The 20,082-nt window shown below is 41.2% G+C and overlaps 1 protein-coding gene across 1 annotated transcript; it reads right to left on the minus strand.

The window, feature by feature from the left end:
- Positions 1 to 1,458: 1,458 nt before the first annotated feature.
- On the minus strand, positions 1,459 to 20,052 carry fhdc1 (FH2 domain containing 1). The gene is made up of 11 exons (XM_040147485.1): positions 19,211 to 20,052; positions 17,178 to 17,239; positions 12,540 to 12,642; positions 12,284 to 12,369; positions 11,101 to 11,201; positions 9,699 to 9,769; positions 8,379 to 8,486; positions 7,602 to 7,672; positions 6,533 to 6,650; positions 6,191 to 6,355; positions 1,459 to 5,745 (listed from the first exon to the last, which is right to left on the minus strand). The coding sequence occupies exons 1-11, from the start codon at positions 19,715 to 19,717 to the stop codon at positions 3,535 to 3,537; spliced, it is 3,603 nt and encodes a 1,200-aa protein (XP_040003419.1). The 5' UTR covers positions 19,718 to 20,052; the 3' UTR covers positions 1,459 to 3,534.
- Positions 20,053 to 20,082: the final 30 nt, after the last annotated feature.

A 20,082-nucleotide genomic window follows, 5' to 3' on the forward strand; every position in this document is an offset into this window, starting at 1 on the left:
CCCTAACTAGTCTTTCCTTTCCAGTGCACAAAAGAAATCCTTGGGGAAATGAAGGCCAAAAAAAACATATATTAATCATAGATACAAACTGATGGGATACATATAGGACTACTATAAAGATCATATAAAAGGATGCACTCTAAATAATATAAAGTCACATAGTGTGAGCAGGTTTGGGTAGCGTGAAACAATGCCGGGTTAACTTGACAAAAGTTTGTGGATGGCCTTGACCTTTTGGTCTACTGAGCCATAGTCCGTATTGGTAATTGATGTTTGTACCGTTACTACGGTAACCATCCCGTAACAAGGACGTTGCGGTGAAAAGGGCGAGTAGGTATTCAAATTCCACAACGGCTCTTACTGCTGCAAGCCAGTGTGGTGTAATGTGAGGGGCACCCATTGTGATGCTGGGGGCCGTTAAAAAGACAGCAGGAGGAATCACAAAGGAGGAGGCTCGGGACAGACAGAGGGCAGAAGACTGGGATGTTTTTTTTTTTTTTTTTTAAAAACAGCCCAGTCCATGATCCAAATGAAAGAAAAGTTGATTCCCTTAATCAAACATTGTCAGGTGACACTTTCCTATAGTCGAGCTGAGTGAGTTATTTTTGCTCAAACCACACATTTTTCCCTAGGTTGTTTGTTTGTAAATACATTTCTTTTAAGGTTTATCAGTTACAAACTGTCAAAAGGGCCGGTTATTTTAAACGATGTCTGTGATGTTAACCAAAGTTTACACAAGGTCGTATTTTAAAATATCTCAAATGGGTCCGACAGTCTTAACTCAAGGTCAGCTGACTTGCTATTCCACCACTTTCAAAAGTGTCCAGCTACTGTTTACAAGGTCACGAATGAATTTTATCGTAGGCTGAATGGTAGTGGAAGCTGATGAGCTGTAGCACAGATATTCATTACTAATTTCAAAAGGAAAGTCATCACTTTAGAGCTGAAACTACTGTTTGACAGGAAAATAGTCAGCAACAACTCTGATAAAGCAATTGGTCATTTGTAAGAAAAAATGCAAAAGACTCCTCGTATCCAGCTTTCCAAACGTGAATTTGTACTGGTTTTTAAAACCAGAAAACCAAATGATCTTTGGGTTTGGATAATATGTTGAATGATATAAGTATTTTGAATGAGTCTACATGGGTTTTGGGAGGGGGTTTCAAGATGAGCAATTTTCACTATTTTCTGACACGGAAAGGCCCTGAAAACATATTTTCTCAATTAGCTTATTTTCAAAATAAGAGATTCCCGTATTTATGTTTTTGTTCCTGCTTTTCTCACTGTTTTGAAGTCACTGTCAATTAAATCTGATTAGACCACACCCACACAGTCCTGATGAAGCAATTTAGCTGAGTTTTTCTTTGAAAAAAAACTCTTAATAGATGACCAATATTTTTTTTCTCAACTTTAATGCTTGTTTAGCCATTAATATTTAATGTTATGCTAACATAGGGGCAAGAGACAAAATTATCATGAAAATAATGGTGAGCTGCAGCCCAACATTACTTTTACTTTGTAGTCTGTCAAAACAGCTATAAATTTAGACTACATGGAGGCCACACACAAACACTGGGCCTTTCTTGTCATCGCTTCAACAACTTCATTTGCATCACAGGGAACAGGAAGACGCCCACGGCATGTCAACCCACAGCAGGTCAGGACTCTCAAAGTGCGGAAGATACGGATGCTTTGGCCGTTTTAAAATATCTGTGCCCTCACATACAGCACTGCGCTCCTCTACCCTTCCATTTTTTATGATATGTAAACATATTGATAGTCAGAAAAATACTATGTCTTTACATTATTTACAAAGTGAATCAGTAACCAGCAGAATCACTGTTTCAGTTCGGAGAGATGGGATGTAGGAAAAGCTTCTACTCTCCTTTTACAACCGAGGAGCTTCTACTGGTGATGGATCGGCTACATTAAGCTTTAAGGCAATGCACTGTTGTGAATGTTGTTGCCATCAAGGCAATGGCACAATGCAGGTTGAAAGGCAAGTGGTGTGAAATGGTCAACAGGGCTGAATTTAGCCCCAGTCTGCGCCTTTTACGTATTACCATCATATACAAGTCACAGAGCTAAGTGTTTTTTCTGAAAAATAACAAACCGATGATCTTTGAAAAGCTCAGGAGATCGTTTTTACAACACTTAATGTGCTGTAATGAAGGTTTTTTCCAGAATCCTCAAAGACTCTTCAGACCATTTTTTGGTTTTTGTTGTGCAGCAGAACGAATATATATTTTCTACCACATGGTTGGAAGAGTCTTTGAGGATTCTGGAAATACCTTCAGAGCAGGAGTAAGTGATGTTAACTGAACCTCTGGGTTTTCAAGTATCACCGGGTGTTTGTGTTTAAGAAAATTGGACGACCAACTCTGTGACTTGAATGTAGTGGTAACACATAAGAGGCACAGACCGATGCTGAGCTAGATTATGACCAGTTAGATGCTATTGTTGCAATTTAACTTTATCAAGAAAGGCGCAGTCCCGGAGAAAACACGATCAGACTACATTCACAGTAGAAAAATAAGATCACATGACTGATGATATTTTCAGTGTTGTTTCAGATGCATTCAGTGCTTTTCTTTCAAAGCATTAGCGTTGAGCGTGTATTAACCTACAGTATATAGGAAACATTTCCTACGTGCACGTCTACTCCATGATATTATGGAGGAGTTCTATAACATTTGCGAACTACTGACACATACATACACAAGGTACGAGAAGTACAACAGTTGGTACACACTCTGGGCATATAATCTGTGACTTTATATATATTGTAGTAATATTAATACAGTATACCAGGGATTTGTAAAAAGTGACACTGCAGTTATTTTAAACCGAATGATCAGATTTCCGTTTTGTCTACATCTTCATCATGCAGAACCAAAGAATATATTCTACTTCGCCTGCTGGTACAAGGCCACTGCAATTTTTCTGAGGTATCAAGCAAAGGAACCGATAAGCAAACGGAGCGGTACTCTACAGGGGGATGCAACAAAACTGAAAGGCGCCACAAGAGCAGCAAGGTAAGGTTCAACAAATCTTGTAACCCTGAATCAAACAGACACTGACACTCAGTTTCAAATTGTCAGAGCTAATTAGCAGCATTATATAGACAGTAGTGTTCAACATCATCACAGACACTAGCACACACAGTACACAGACAGCTAAGCAGGCAGAGAGGCTCCTGTGTAAAAACACCAATTTGCCATTTGTCATATTAGTTAATGCCCCCCTCCTCCGAGAAAAAAGAAGTTGTGAACAATAGCTTTTTTGTGCGAACAAAACGAAACAAGTTCATTGCATCTTGCTCTTTGCAATCCATAAACCTGAATCAGAGTCGGCTACCGGATGAACTTAACAAGGCGAGCTAATTTAATATGTTTCTCAGATTCCTGTTTTTTGCATCATATGAGATGAGAGTCAGAACTGTAGATGGGGAAGAAGACTGAATATCAATTTACATTGAACTGAGGGAGAAAGTGTCTACTTGTCTTTCTTCAGTCTGTTTCCACCAGGTTTGTTTTATTTCCAGCTTGGTTTAGCACTTCTGCTGGGCGTCATGAACGACTTTTCGGAAAAGCTGCTAGTCTTACGAACATCCTCACGTGTTGGAGGTGGGGTCTCACTGCGGTAGGTGCTCCCACTGGTAGCCTTCACGCTATGCACTCGTCGCAGATTTGTCCCTTGAGGCCGCTCCTCGCTGGTGTGAACTGTGGGTGAAAGCCTGTTCTGCTTCCCAGAGGGTTGTCGACCCAGGAGCGTGGGGCTGCGAGACGGGGTGGAGGGGACGGACGGGGGGCCCAGCTCCTTCTTGGTCCTGGAGGATGAAGCTACAGTGTTACGGGCAAAGCCGGGGACACCGGAGGTGTTTTTTGCATTGAGCGTGTGTGAGCTGCTGTTCTCAGAGGAAACCCCACCCGGGGCCTGAGCTTGGGCCTGAGCTTGGGCCTGGGCCTGGGCCTGGGCTTGGGCCTGGGCCTGGGCTTGGGCCTGGGCCAAGGCTCTCATAGTGGAGCGACAAATTTTCTCCTCGGGAGCAGGCTTGGGGACGTTCCTCAGGGGTTTGGCACTCGGCTTGTGGATGGAAGCCTTCTTCGGGGTCAAATCACGTGCCCATCTTGAAATGCCGCCTGTGAGGCTGGTTCCCCTCTGAGCTTTCGACTCATCAGGAGGCAAACTGGAGTGTCGAGGAGGTCTTGTGGTCTTCTCGCTCCTTCCTCTTGCTGGGGTGCTCTGATCTCGGACAGGCCGGCGTGACTCTCCACTGTCATGTACCAAAGTTCTCTCTGCGCGCTTGCTGCTTCCTGTCTTCGTGAGTTTGCTAATAGGCACAAGTTTCCGCATGCCCTGGCTCTCGCTGCTGGTCAGCGTTCGCACACCACGACCCCCGCTGCACTTTGCTGCTTTGTTAGCTTTATTCTTTGCGTGCACTGGTTTTCTGCTGCTTCTCTCCGCACCTTGTTTTCCCTCAGCGGTGTCACAGCTCTCCGTGTCCCACTCTTCTGCTTTTCCAGACGCAGTCATGGATGCTGCGTCCACAGATTTCGGCGCTGAAAGCTCATTGGTTGAAACCGACTGGTCGTTGGGAGCGATACACTCTAGATTAGAGGACAGAGAGCTTGGATCTTGTGGGCTCTCCTGATCTTTGCTGCAGTCTGTCATTCTGAAATGAAGTCCCTCTTTTGTTAGAGATGAGCTATCAGCCTCAGAGTAATCCAAGGTGACAGAGCAGTCGGTTTCTGTGCAGTCTAGTATGTAAAACACTGGCTTCTTATTGGATATAGAGGTATCTAGTGGAAGGGGTGTATCACAGGTTGTTGATGAAACTGTGCTGTTGTCCTCTTCTTCTTTCTCCCTTTCAGGAGAGGACCCAGCCTGTGTAGGAGGATCTATTTTATCTTCCCACACTGCCTTGGGATCTGCTACTCTTTCTAAAAGTTTATCACCTGGAAAGTTGTCCAGATTCTTGGGAGGTGACCGTCTCTCCATTTCCAAATCTGTCACCGCGACATCCCCCTGGTTGACAAAGTGCATATGATTGCTGTTATTGTTTGGACTAGGTAGGTCAAAAGCTCGAGGACCTCGAACTAAAGTATGCTTCTCCACACTAACATTCATTTGGCCGGTAATGGTTGGTTTGGGAAGATGGCCAGGCTTCTGAAAGACACAAAAGGAACGAGGCAGAGCGCTGCTTTCTGATACAGATGAGTAATTATTGTTGATGTTGTTGTATGGGTCTTCGTTATCACTTAATCCAGAGGAGGAAAACCTGGCCAGTGGGCTGATAGGTTCAGTTTCTGCACATGGAGACGTCACTTGTCTGTCACAGCCTAGCTCACGGTTGTCATCCTGGTCCAAGATCCATGGGGCCGTCCTCCGCTGCACGGGGCGGCCTGACCGAGGTAGGCTGTTAAACTGCGAATAGTCAGCGGGATTCCCAGTGCCTCCAAATAGCTCAAGGTATCCCTGGAGTTCGCGGTCCGCTATGGAGCTCATGTTGTGACGGTGGCGGCGGGCGCTGGCGGAACGTCCCAGTGGGCTGTGTGGACTCTGCGATCTCTGCTGGAGGAAGTCCAGGAGGCCCTCTTTGGTGAGCATTTCCACATCGTTCTCGCTGCTGCTGCGCCCGAATCCGCCGCTTTGATCTGCACCCGAACATGCAAAACGCTTTTCCTCCAGCTCTCTCAGGCGACGCTGTCTGGCTGCTTCCTTCAACTCACGATCCATGTTGTCCTGAGAGAAATACAGAGGTGTCGGAAATGTAGAGAGTTATGCATACAAGAACACAAATAAATGACAGAAACATCAAATCAGACTAGAAGAACGTAGCATTTCAATCATCTTTTTACATCTAAATTCACTCATTTTAATGGATATTTCAAAATTATTTCAACAGGGATCTTAGACAATTTTACCCTTGTGGACAAAAAGTTAAAGTTGACGTTGAAAGTTAAAACTGTTTGGGTATTCGTTTTATTGTTCTTTGTTTTCTTTTTCCAAATAAGGTTGCCTAATGTGGGCGTTTCTTTAAAATCTGTGTTATGGTCTCCTTGCGTCTGAGTCCTTTTTTTGCACCGTTGCCATGTTCCCAGATCTCACCAATCAACTTAGTGATTACAATTTTATTATTTCTGTTGGGAATAATGAACCAAATCACAAATCTTTAAATCAGACTGACCTTAACAGCTTTCTTGAATTTAATGCAGAAGTCTTGAAAGATGCGGAAGCACTCGTCCAACTTGAACGTGTCCTTGTCTTCACAAAAGAAATCGATGAGAGCGCTTCCCTCTTTACGCAGATCTAGCCTGCGTCTCTTCAGGTCCTGAAGAGTCCGTGCTGAACTCTGAGACAGGGCCATCAAACACATGCGCATTTTTTATTTGTAAAATGTTATACACTGTTACGGATGCCTTTATCTACAGCACTTGAGTCAGCAGTGGCAGAAATGTACGGTGGCCTGGATCCAACTTTCTGTATGTGTTTGTGTATATACTGTACTACACAACTGCTGCTGCTTCACCTGCAGAAAGGGCTCCAGCTGCTGCAGTAGCGCCTGGTCTCCTTGAACCTTTTCCTCCAGGGATTTAATCCGAACATATAAAGAGGAAAACTCCAGCTCAATGTTCTCAACTGAGATCCTATATGGGAATATTACAAAACAAAGATTCAGATCAGGAAAAGTACTTTTTTTGGATATCGCATACATAATAATCACATTGCTGACTGCAAAATGTCCTTATAATACTGGTAAGCATGACAATATTTGACAACATTTCGCTCTATACACTGTCAGCCTGTCATCTGTTAAAGGTGAGGACAGGACCGCGGTGAGAAATGCGTTCACACGTCCTGAGGGAGGAAGGGAGGGAGGAGATATCTTTGCTCCCTGGTGCAGGAGCTGTACTGACGCCTCACAGAGATGACCTTGTGAAGCTGACAGAGCCTAACAGCCACCAGAGTCACACTGTATTCTGAGCACTACTCTCCAAGTACTGCGCTTAAGGTGGACATCAGCCTGAGAAATGAGGATGGAGGTGGCGTTCAATTCAGCAATAAATAAAAATGTTAAAAACCTCAGTTTTGATCAAATGGTTATTCACACTTTTGGTCATTTACAGAACCCAGAAATAAAAGATAGGAGAACTACACACTTTAAATATATTTATGACTAGTTTGGCCATTGTGTGTAAAATGAATAAATTGAGGGTATTATGAAAAACAAAATTTGTCTAAATATGTAGTAAATTTTGGAAGAACTGGTGTTATTATAGTTTTGTTGCAGCACGGTTGCATAGGGCCAGTGGGACTGCAAGCCAACCGCAGCTTTTGAACAATGCAGCAACCCGCCTGTTTTCAGTGGTAAAGTTCTCGGAAACCAAATTCGGTTTGGTGAAACTCAACAACCTTTGGGGGAAAACAAATCCCCAATCTTCTGCTTAGATATACAATAAGATTCCTTCGAGCCTCCTTGATAACATTATTCTCAACTTCACAGCCAGGACACATATGTATTGACAAATTACGCTGTGTAATGTTAAAGAGGGTATTTTATTTTTTTTGTGGGAAAACTGGTACAACCCTTTGCTTACCTAGATGCACTCTGGACATCCTGCAGTTTCTCTGGAAACTTGAGCAGCTTCTCGTCCTTTTTCTTAGCCTCCTGTGTGGAGAGACACTTTATACAATTTCTATTCACATTTTTTGGTACTGTACAAGGTAAAGTGGCATAATTGCTGTGTGGAGGACTACTCTTTGGTTATGTAAGTGCTTGGCCAGCCACTCTTGGCTCTTTTCTGCTTCCTCTCACCATCTGCTGTCCACCTGCCCTTCTATAATCTCACTGTTTTCTAAAGCACCACTACTGTTTTATTTTATTTTTTACATTTAAGTTTGGACCTTTGTCTGGTTTAATTGTGGAAATCAGACTAGACTTGAGACTTTCTAATAGGATATATGTAATGTCTCAAAAAACAAAACAAATAAATTACACAGTAAAATAATTCAAGTAGTGTATTTTTCAAGTACTGAACATGTTCAGTACTTAAACTTCATCACAGGTGAAAAAAAGTGACAAATATACACATGAATGGCTTCAAAAACACAAGAGAACCTTATTACTATTATTACTCTTATATGCAAGTAATATAGTGGAAGTTCAAGTTGATGCAGCCCAGTACGTAAGCCTGCAACATCCAGCACCTGTGTGAAGCTTTCAACATTCACTTTTATGGTTGCACCAAGTGTTGATTTAACTCCATGGTCATTTCTGTAGCCCCACTTCGCCGTGATGTATTGGATTACATAAGATAGTGCAGGCCTTAATGGTATCGCGTGCATCATATTGGATAAGTGCAGCTTTCACTAACCATGGCAACAAAGTGCAGCAGGTTCATCCCCGGCTTGTTGGCTTTGGTGTCAGCCAGTGAGAGGAGGGAGGACAGTTTAAATCCCACAGCATTTCCTGCGTAGCCGCCCTGAGGATGAGAGAGGAACAAATGAAAGATCTCACAAAAACTTAAGAAAATTAAAGGATAAGTCTGGTTATACTCTGTTTGTCAACCAATACCATGAAAAGACCAAAACCAACAATGAAGTGATCCTACTAAAGTGTATTAAAAGCCTGATATCGCTTATTCCTTGTGCCACAGACCTCCACTGTTGATGGTAAAATTCATATTTTTTATATTTTGGACTACTGGTCGAAACAAGACGGGCAATTTGATGACATCGCCTTGGGCTTCGGTAAACTGTTACAGACACTTTTCACTGTTTTCTGGCATTTTAGAGACTAAATGATTAATTGATTGATTGAGAAAATAACTGGCAGATTAATCAATGATGATAATAATCGTTAGTTGCAGCCCTACACTTATTCAATTTAGTTGTTTTGATTGCATTTTTATGTTGATATGTTGCCTAACAAATTGACAACAAACAATGTCTATATGCTAAATATGGACCTAAAGGCTGCAGACAGTTAGCTTACTTTAGCATGAAGAAAGAGCTAGCACTGTCCAAACCTTTAAAAAAAAAAAAAGGTCTTCCAGCACCTCTTTGGATTTAACAAACAAAATATTATGTTTCAATTAGCTTTAGGTAGGTGGATTTTTATTTCCTTGATAGCTAGTCTTTATGCTTCACATTTAGCAGAGTGGTATCAGTCTTCTTTTATTTCCCAAATTGTCAAGATGTTCCTTTAAAAATACATCAATGAGCCACCCAGTTGCCCTGGGTGACAAGTTCCTGCATTACCACGAATATGGGCATTGTAGTTTTTTTTTTTTTTTTAGTTGATTTCACTTAAGCCATCCTGCTACCGTAAATACTTACTTACTAGAGCACCAAATACATATTTGTCTGTGGCTGAAAACAGTCCCCAACAATGCACTATTTACTCCAGTCTGAGTAATGTTTGCTAAAAACAAAGTGCACAGCTGTTTTAGGAAATGAGTGAGCCAATTTTAAAAATCAAAGATATGTTCAATAGGAGGAAATGGGATTGGGACAGAGCCACAGACAGGTTACAGAAGCTGGAAATTATTAAAGGGGTGGATAACACATTGTTCGTGTTTGTCTTTTCAGTGGATTTGCTGGCAATACGAAACATGACACCAGCCTTGTCCTTTAAATCAGACAGATAGGAGTGTAGTGCTAATGTATGAAATGAACATGACTAGCAGACTTACAGCGTTCATGATGTTTCCGGCCTGCAGCACCAGATGCAGGATGGCATGAAGCTCCTCACAGCTCATCAACTCTGTAGGAAGAGATCAATACAAACACAATTCGAGAATCCAGAGCAGATCACAGCAGCCCATTACACACTATTTTACTTTCATTTACCACCACCACACAGGACAAACAGCATTAATAATGAAAGTCTATTCCAAATTCATCTGTAGTTAAACGAAATGTCTTTTTGCATTTTGACGATCTGTCCCTTTTGTGCTAAAAGTAGGGGTAAAGATTAAATACTGCAGATAGGTTTATTTAGACTGTGTCATGAAAGTTCTACTTAATTTTCCCTATGCAGCGTTTCACTGATAGCCCTGCAATGCAGTGAAAAGGCCGTGGTTCTGTAGAAGAGAGGGTTTAAGAAAAATCCAATAAAGCACAGAGGGGCAGGACAGTGTGACTCAGCTAAAACGACGCTGAGGCTCAAGTGATGGTTAGGAAAAAAAAAAAAGAAGAAACACAGTTTAATATTTTTCACAGTATCTTGGTCAGTTCATAAACACCCAGGATATGTTTGGGGATGTGAATACAGGTATGTGATCTGTGTGTGTGTGTACAATTACAAATGACAAATTCAGCAGCGCATGGCAGTTTTAGCCATGCTAGCGGCGTCGCAATGTTGGACGGTTGTTTGATCCACCACTAGGGTCCAGACTGAAATTCCTCAACTACTGGCGTGAAATTTGGTACGGACATTATAATAACTTCAGTGATCCCCTGACTTTTCATCTAGCTCTACTGCTGGGACAAATTATCCATTTGTCCAATACTTGTATGTACCTGCAAAACAAATGATATTCCCATCAGACTCAGCTGAACCTCAGCAAATTAGCATGCTAACACGCTAAACCAAGATGGTGAACATGGGTGAACATTAGACCATTTAGCTTAAAGCAACATAGCACCTAAGTAGGGCCTCACAGACCCCCTAGCATGAAGTCTCTTATTCTTGTTAGGTCCAGTTAATGTAATTTTTACATGATACCATTAAAAACAGCAAAACTTTCTGTTGCATTTATTCTGAATCAGAGGCTGAGTGAGATGGATAAATCAGACATCAGGCCGCTGAGTTATTGCACAGTAACTGTCACCTGAAATTAGACAAAATCGATGGAAATTTTTGTAATCACTTACAGTAAATTTACAATTTAAAAAAATGTAAAAAAACAATCACCATAGCAGCACTAAGATGACACAGCCTTCTCTTTCTACTCTGTCCCCACATCACTGTATCTCAGGTGACACATTCCCACTTCTTGTTTACGCCCGCTGACGGTTCAAGTATCTGGGTCACCTGTCTTGAGTGCATGTGCCCGTGCGCATGCGAAGGTGGCAGGTCGCGTGCGTTGTTACCTTTAGTCGCGACGCGGACGGCGTCGATTTCGTGGCTCATCACAGCACAGGAAGGGAAGAACTCTTCACGGAGGACCATGGCCTCGATCCGAACCTCGTACCTGTCGGAGACAGAGCAGAGCGGGCTTAAATCTGTGATGTTTCTCCTTCCGAAGGTTGTGGTGGGCCAGAAAATAGCTGACTGTCTTGCTTAAAACACGCTGGTGAAGAAAATTCCACAGAGAGCTAAATGTGTAACCATTATTTTCAAGCGCTCAAGGTTGATGGATGGGGAAACAGGAGACATACTGTAGGTAGGGGAAATTAACTTGACATCTTTCCTCCTAGGAGTAGAGTAGCAGTTAGAGCTGATGGCTTGTAGCACCTCAAAATATTCAATACTCATTTAGAAGTAATGCTATTACTTTACTTAATTCCCTGAGAATGTTTTCATGTCATTAGTTTTTTTTTTAAATTTCAATACTATGGTCCCCACAGACTTTAATGTTAGCTTTAAATTTAAACCTTTCTTATAACAATGTTTGGATCCTCTCTATACTAGATTGTGCTCTGTTAAGAGTTCTTGTCCCTTTACTTGACGCTTGTGGCTATTTGAGAGTGTACACCATCTTTTGGGAGTGGTCTGCTGCATACCTGTGTTGTTGTGGGGTCTTGTGTATAATTGCTTTATTGTCAACATATGAAGTTTTACAGGCATTTATTTTGCTTTGATGGTTTTTGATTTCCACTTGTGAACTGCTTTATATTTTCAGTGGACACAGGCTGCCTGGGGCTGCCTACCCCAGTATTGGCTACTGCATCCCTCTCCATTACACTAATGCTACTATAATTGATGTGTTATCATTCCATCCTACTGGAGAAAAAAAAATCTGGAGGAATTAGATTAGTCCTTTCCAGAAAATATGATAACAAGCTTGTTGCAGCAGCACTTCATTCCTTGCAGGTGATGAAATCTTTCAGATGAGAATTGATCAATATCAGCTAACTCTGGGACACTGCATTTTAATCTTACATACAAATACAACACTTTTATATGAGCACATGTGAATGAGGAGAGCAGTACAAGTTCATTTGAAAGTCAAAAAATGCTATCCCTTTTTAACTCTTCATCTTTTACAGCCTGTCAAACAAGTGATTTCACCTTTCCCTTTTAATAGGAACGACACCATTGAAATCAACTTACCGTGGCACCTGGATCAAGAGGTACATAAAGGAATCAACCAGTGTCAGCTTGTCTGGGTCTCCTTTAAACATCTGTAGCTTCTTGATCTGTGGAGAAAATAAAGAGAAAGGGGAAGCTCAGCAGGCGCTAGTGTCTACAGTCCACATAAACTGTCTTTTATCATCAGTACTGGTCTTTATTCAAAACCTTTACGCTATTCATCTTTTGTTATGAGCCTCACAGACATGCACAAATACAAATACTAGAAAACACAGACCTCCTCTGCATCAGGAAGGAGCTTCAGCAGGTCTTTGAGCAGCTCTGCTCCATAAAGCTTTCCGTCTCCTTGTCGAATGTCTTGGACAATAGAGCGGTTGGACCTGGAAGTCAGACAGCTCATTTCAATCAAGTGTGATGATGAATAGCACAGGTGCTCTCTTTTAATGCTTGCTCCCCTGTGTTTACAAAGGCACTGAATCCAACTGCTCCTCAAAGAGTCAGACGTCCCTGTCTGGCTTGGCTTCAGTAACAGGCAATTCAAACTAGAAAATACTGACAATGACAATGTAATGGACAATATAAATGAAATGAAAAGCACTCTCTCCAGTTTATACAGATGTTTGTCACTGTGTAAACTCACTGCAAAGATTCAAAACTGTGCTTAGATACAAACCGTAGAACTGACTCATCTGTCTATGTATCAACAGTCCACTGGCCAACGTATTCAAAGACTATTGTGAGCTTTGCAGACACCTGATAATAGATCCAACATTTTATTCTCTTTCATTCACCTTCTCATTTTGAGTCAATGGTAGATGAATTAACCAGCTACAACACATTGTTTTGGGTATTATAATATCTAAAACAAAATGGAGTACATCCCTGGTCAATATCAATGAAATGTTCAGTAATTACAAATCCTGGCCATTTAATACAATTTTGTTTTAATCTTAAGCCTAAGAAGAATGAAGCCAATTCATTTGAAAAACAGAAATGTTTCACTAACTATAACAAAAGTTTCATATTTAAGAACCAACTGCAACTAAAGTCAGTACACCCTTCATTAGTGATATTTGATTCTTTTATTTTTTCAATATTTTGTATGTCCACCTTGATTTTTGATTTTTGATGACAGTCAGAAATGGAGAGATGTTCTGCTCTACTTCACAGATGATTCTTTTCAGCTGCTTTTTGCTGGAGGGGTTTTGTGGCTCTACCTCCCTCTATAAAATACTCCACAGGTGTTCTATTGGTTTCAAATCAGGGGACATGCTCGGCCAGGTCATAATTTTCACTTTTTTTCTTTAAAAACTGTTGTTTGATTTTAGCAGTGTGTTTGGTATTGTCGTCATGTTGGAAAATTCTTCTCCTGCCGAGCTTCTTGAGCCTGGGAATCATCTTTTCATTCAGTTTTTGGGTAGACAACTTGGCATTCATTGTGCCATCTAGAAATGTCATCTCTCCTTCACCTTTTGCCTTCATGCAGCCTTATATCAGCACACTCCCGCCTCCATGTTTCACTGTCGATCACTGTGGTAGTCCTGGGCAGGTCGACACCAAACATGCTGGACCCAATCAAATCCATACAAATTTATTTTGGTTTCATCTGACCAAAGAATGAGCTGGTTTTCTTCTTGGATGGTGTCCGTATAGGTTGACTGTCTGATCTGTCCATGAAACTCCAATTTCAACAGGTAATGCTCGTGCCAAGTCAGAAGCACTTACTTGTCAGGTCTTTCAATCAAAGGTTGAGTAAATCGCGAATTTCGTGTGGAGTCATTTTTCAAGGACGGCCACTGCGCCTTCTCTTATGGCAGTGTGGCTCTTCCTGTACACCTACTGACGCCTTTGTACCCTCTATTATCTTTGTGAAGTCTCGAAAATCTGTTTCTTACTTGTTCAGGTAATTTCTAACCATGTGGAGCCATGTTGCATTAGACACAACCCAGGCCGATACCTTGCTCATGCAATTGGGCTTGACTGGAAATAACAAGTGTACTCACTTTGGTTGCACTGAGGTTGCACTTTGGGGCCTGTATTTTCAATGTATACTATTTAACCTGTTTGTTTGTAATTATACATAAGATCAAAAACTTTACATTTCAACTAAAAAATAATAAAATTATTGTGAGATGGTACAAATGAACATTTTAGTGATATTGGACAGGGGTGTATTCAGGGCTGTTTTGTTGTAAACTGTAGAGCCATTTGCCATAACAATCAGATGAATAAACATGATTTCAAAGAAAAAAAAGTTCAAATAATTAAACTTAACTATTATAACATAAACTTATAGCATCATCAAATAATCCTGGAGACCTCTATGTTTCTATGTCGAGGAACATTGAGGATTTCACTGTATCCAAACCTAAAGAAATCATAATTTCAAAAAAACACAGTCTTCCAGCAGTCATTCATGTCGTAAGTGCTGAAATCCTCCAGACCTACAAATACTTGGGAGCTGTGTTTGATGACAGATTTAGATTTAGTAATAATACAGAGGTGATCGTGAAAAAGCACAGCAGTGTCTGCACTGCCTACGTATACTAAATACCTTTGGAGTAGAAGAGATAATATTGCCAACCTCTTTTTTTGAAAGTATTTTCACTTTTTCATTTATTTGCTGCTTTACTTCACTTTGTCTTAAGGACAGGAACGAAGAATGCAAGTTGTTGTTAACCTCAGCTCTTAAATTATTGGCAAAACACAAAGATCTCTAGCACAGCTTAATACTGAACACGTCCTCAATAAAGCAAATAAGATTATCTACGACCCCACACTTCCCTATGACTACTTTAAGCTAATGCCGTCAGGAATGTGTTTTAGATTGCCTGCTTGTAAGACAATAGAAGGAAGTTTGGTTTTATTCCAGAAGCCATTAAATTTGTTAACAGCATTACTAACAGGAATGGTCAGTTTACCTTGTGTATAAACTGACAAATTCACTTTAAAAAAAAAACAAAAAACTTTGTTTGCAAACTCTCTTTCCCCAAACTTGAATTGGACGGATACTGTTAAAAGAAAACAATGAAATGAGAATTAACAGTGGTAAATGTCACCTGTGTAATCAGTAAGTTTCTCCCACTTCACAACTCCATTTTTATACATTATTTTTACTTTTGGGATACTGTTAATATAAAATTAAGTCCTGCACTTCAGAAATATGTTGTGAAAACTGACTCAAAGTCTTTTTTAAACCCATGTAAGAGAGGACAAGGAATGATATATAGAGAAAACATAGGCCAGAGGATGAACGCATTAGTGTTGAAGCCAAATGAAAAGCTACAAACATAAATAATCACTGACTCCGATGAAGTACCTCATACTCAGTCCTCACAGAGAACAGTACGGCTGACAGTCAAATGTCATTAAAATACAGTGGGGAGCCATGCAAATAGACCGTCATGCAAAGCAGACACCTAACACACGTTTTGTACTCTCCTTCAGACTGGTTACTGTATTTAACTCAATGCTGAGTCTGGTCAAGCAAACCTTGAGATTTCCTGAACCAATTAATTATAAACAATGGAGCCCTAAGAAAGCCTATTAGAATAATTGACACAGATTTTGACCCTAATCTCCCTCAGTTTTAAAGATTTTCAATGGATTTTTCCTCAGCCAGGCAGAAAAAACAAGAACTGAAACTGAGAATGTGTTCAAGATACCATCTGTGTTGGGTCTCGTATCTCTGTGGCAGCAGTGTGAAGAGCAAAAACATACTATAATGAAATGTAGTTCATGAGGGGACAATATGAAAAATCTTTGGTATTTTCTGCTATAAATTATCAGTCTTCATTTCATTTCTTCAATTCATCCAAGTCTCAAATTACCTTGGGATCAATCAGTGTTTTCCCAAGTATTTGTTGGCCATAGAGAAAACTGCGTGATGTAGAAACAAAATGTTAGAAAGCTACTACTCATAATGACCAAGTCTCTGTCGTCCTTCAGTACATGTGCTGTCGGCTTGTGGCCACATGTTAACAAAAAGTTTGGAAGAAACTGCCGAATTGTATTTGATTTCACCTCCCTCCTCCTTCCTTGACAAATTGTAATAGTACTCCTTATAAGTAGCCTCATGTTATGGACTTCTTTAAACCAGTTACACAACAACACTGAGTTTCATTACATTTCTCCCAGTGAGGTACCATACTGTATACTGTATATGCAGATAGGAAAAACCTGACTAAATGAGTGCAAAAACACAACGAATGAAGACGTTTCCATACAGAGCACGGGGAGCGTCACTGACTGGTTTGATAAATATGAAAATTACGTGAATCATATGTTATGGCCTTCACAGTCACCAGATCCCAATCCAATTGAACAGTCATTCGAGATTTCGGACCGAAAACTACACCGGCGGCATATAATACTTACAAAATAACAGAATCCATAGTTTTCTATGCAAGGCCACGCATCAGCAACATTTTAATTGGGAAATAGGAAAGTGGCATCACAGGTCTATAAGCCACTGCCCTATTTCCTACCATTGACATGTGTCCAGTCTCCATAAAGTATAAATTTTTATTCGTATTCATTCGCTCGATAAGCAAAACCTGAATAACATAGTTTGACTACGTTTTTCTGTCTGAATGACGCATCTACTGTCTGCAATGGGTTTTAACTGACACACAGCAATTCACACAAAGCTACGCAAAGCTGCCAGTGTGTGTTGTCACCACGATTATCAACACCAAATGAGGGGATAATAAGACTTAAGGGGCCAGTATACTTCTTTAGAAGTGCTTGTCGGATGTACAGATAGCTTTGGAACCCCCCCCCTCCCCCCCACGCTTCTGCCACAAGACACTTAACACTGGCTTTTCCTTTCATTTGTCACCCATTTGTACAAACTCCAGCTGTGCCTTATGGAGGCAGCTCTTCCCTCAGGTAGTGATGCGGGTGGAGGACTTACTTCTTGAACTGCTTCAGGAAAATGCCCACATTCATCCCCCTCTTGGAGTCAAGAATGGTGATCTGTAAAAAAAAAAGGAAAACACCATCAGCAACCCTACTGTAGTTCTGGTTACCTATCGCCCTGAAACAGGAACAAACACGCGTACACACACCCCTCCCTACTCCCATCCACTCCTGATTGTTGTTGCTTGTGTTGCCTACACCACCCCCCCCACCCCCAACACCCAGAGTCCCCCTATGGCTACTGATATTCCACAGGGCAATACATGTAGTTCACGCGTCCTTCACTAACAATGGCTTGTACTAACTTTAAGAGGTGACTGTACAGAACGTACATGTTGAAAAAGGCTCCCTCACAAGACCTTATTTATATCTTTTAAAACAGCAATTAGACACTTCTGCGGTTTCAATTAAAAACGGTGAGTACAGGTGAGGTGGAAGAAGACAAGTAAAGAAGCCATATAATGAAGTTTACATCTACATACCCCAATATAACATAATGCATAATAATATAGTGCTGAAATGATAAGTTAATCAATCGGTTAATAATTTTGCACAACAATTTTGATCACTAATGAATCATTTAAGTCAGTTATGAAACAAAAACAAGCGAACATTCTCAGCTACCAGCATCTTTAATGTGAGAATTTATAGTTTTTCTCATTATTATCATCATCATCATGATTGTAAACTCCACATGTTTTGGTTTTGGAAAACAAGTAATCTGAAGAATTCATCTTGGTCTCTGGAAAATTGTGATTTTATAAAATATTTTGTGATATTTTATAAACTACACAGTTTGCTGTTTAATAAAAAAAAAAAGATAATGAATCTCATCTTTAGCATTACCTTATAATACAATATATAATACACAAAGACTAGATGATAGATGGCATTAGAGATATGCTTCTGTTTGCAGAGATAGTGACTTTACTTGAAACTCCCAAAGGTGTGTTTGGTAACAACTGTTCCCTGAAAACTGCTCATACTTTGAGGTTTGTCCAGCTGCAGTCATTCATTGTGTGGACTTTGAGCGGGAGTTATTCACCGACATGAGCATCCCTACGCCTCACGCAGGTATTGCTTTACAGTTCGCGTTACCTTCAAGGAGTACACAATGACGCAAGCATGCTTTTGTGTTCATCATGGACACAAATTGTTTTTTTACACTCAAAGAAAAGCTGTAACTCAGCACCATTACCTAACATGTCCCTGCAGGGATATCTTAGTACAGCAGGAGCAGTGTAGAGTTATGTGCTGTAGCTTGTATGTTTGCAAGAAACAAAGGCAGCGAATGTTGGGAGTTTGTGGGTGTCAGGACTTCATGTTTGTGTATTTACTGAATCTGAGCTCTGAAACGAGAACCTCAGAATAATTATTTCAACAGAAAAAAAATCAGATCTAATTTTGCCGGCTGAGAAACAAAGGAGCGACCCTTCCCGCTGTCAGGAACTTGCACTCCGTTTATTTAGTTTGAACTTTTTAGTTGATGGATATTCATCTGTTAAGACTCAGGCCTGAACCTTGATCGTGTCAGTGAGTGAGATTTGTGGTTGTGTCTTAGTTTACAGAGGTTTTGGTTCCATGCCCATCATTAAGACCCACGGTGTGGAAAACCGTTAAAATACAGTTTTTAAAATACTGAAAAATGAGAAAACCCCATAATTTGTTCGGCTCTGAAAATAATTGTTTTTTCAATGTGTTTAATTCAACAATGGACCTAATTTTTGTGGTGCTCTGATTGGATAAGTCACCCAGCATCTATGTATATATGGAACTACTGTGATGCTTGTCCATACACCTGATGAAGGTTGCGTAGACCAAAACGCGGTAAATAAATATATCAACAATAAGTGAGACAGTGTGTGGAAGTTTTTCATTTGTACAAAAAGTAAAAGCTAAAACATTTTCACTTGGTTAAGCAATTAAAAAGTCAAACAAACAAACAAATAAAAGCACTTTAGGATCTTATAATCATCTTTTGTATTTTTTAGGTGTTAGCGTTACAGCAGACTCGTGACAACCACCCACCTCATCCTTGCTGCTCTCCTTGAATGAGCGGGATCGGGATACACGAGCTGAGGTTCCAGTGGTTGGAGTCGCCCCTCGAATGCCCGTCACCGCCTCCTCCTGCTGGCCGAACAGCTCTTCCACGGAGCGAACATCGATCTGGTACTGCTGCTGCCGCACCGCCAGCGTCCAGATGTTGGGTTTCCCGCGCACCTTCTCCTCCGGGATCGTCTTCCAGAAGAAGCTGCGCACGCGACGCTTCTTCCTGGCGTTGTGGTTGGTGGACGTGGTCGCCGGGGGTGGCGGAGGAGGGGGAGCCCCCGGGGGTGGGGGCGGCAGGGGAGGAGGAGGGGGAGCTTCATGCTTGGAGGTGTCAGTGGTGTCACTGAGGGAAAGTAGTTTGGAGTGAGTGTGTCCGGACATAGAGGATGGGTCAGAGGTGGTGATGGAGGAAGTCGTGCAGCTGCTCCCCTCACTGCTGCAGCTCTCTGGCTCATTGGTTGTGGATGGAAAACTCATAACAATCATCACAGGGATAAGCAGTCAGCATATGAGCTCTATGCTGAGAGAGTGTGGTACAACAAACTGAATATATCTGATCCGTATTTCCTCTTTTTCAAAAATGATTTCCACAGAGCTAATTTCTTTTCTTTTAGGTGCATCTGTTCAGTCTGAGGAACATCAAAATGCTTCAGTGGCGTCCCCTCACTGCTGGAGGACGGCTAGGTGTCCGTTCATCTAGGCACAACGAAGGGAGCATGTCCTTTGATTCCGTCCATCCTCATTGCTCAGCTGGTCATCCATTGTGCTGAGCAGAGCCTTTGAAGGTTACCTCCCAGGGGAACAGGGTGGGGGGGCGGTGATGGCCATGGAGCTACAAGGGCAACAAAAAA

Source organism: Xiphias gladius, chromosome 15, assembly GCF_016859285.1.
Source record: "Xiphias gladius isolate SHS-SW01 ecotype Sanya breed wild chromosome 15, ASM1685928v1, whole genome shotgun sequence".
Lineage (NCBI taxonomy): Eukaryota > Metazoa > Chordata > Actinopteri > Istiophoriformes > Xiphiidae > Xiphias > Xiphias gladius.

What these genes read in the sequence shown, in the direction of transcription:
- fhdc1 (XM_040147485.1), bottom strand. Translation starts at nt 19,717, where the DNA reads ATGATTGTTATGAGTTTTCCATCCACAACCAATGAGCCAGAGAGCTGC. An exon ending in GATGTCCAGAGTGCATCTAG is followed by an intron (nt 6,651 to 7,601) that starts GTAAGCAAAGGG and finishes ATTCCCATATAG; the next exon opens with GATCTCAGTTGAGAACATTG. An exon ending in AATTCAAGAAAGCTGTTAAG is followed by an intron (nt 5,746 to 6,190) that starts GTCAGTCTGATT and finishes TATTTCTCTCAG; the next exon opens with GACAACATGGATCGTGAGTT.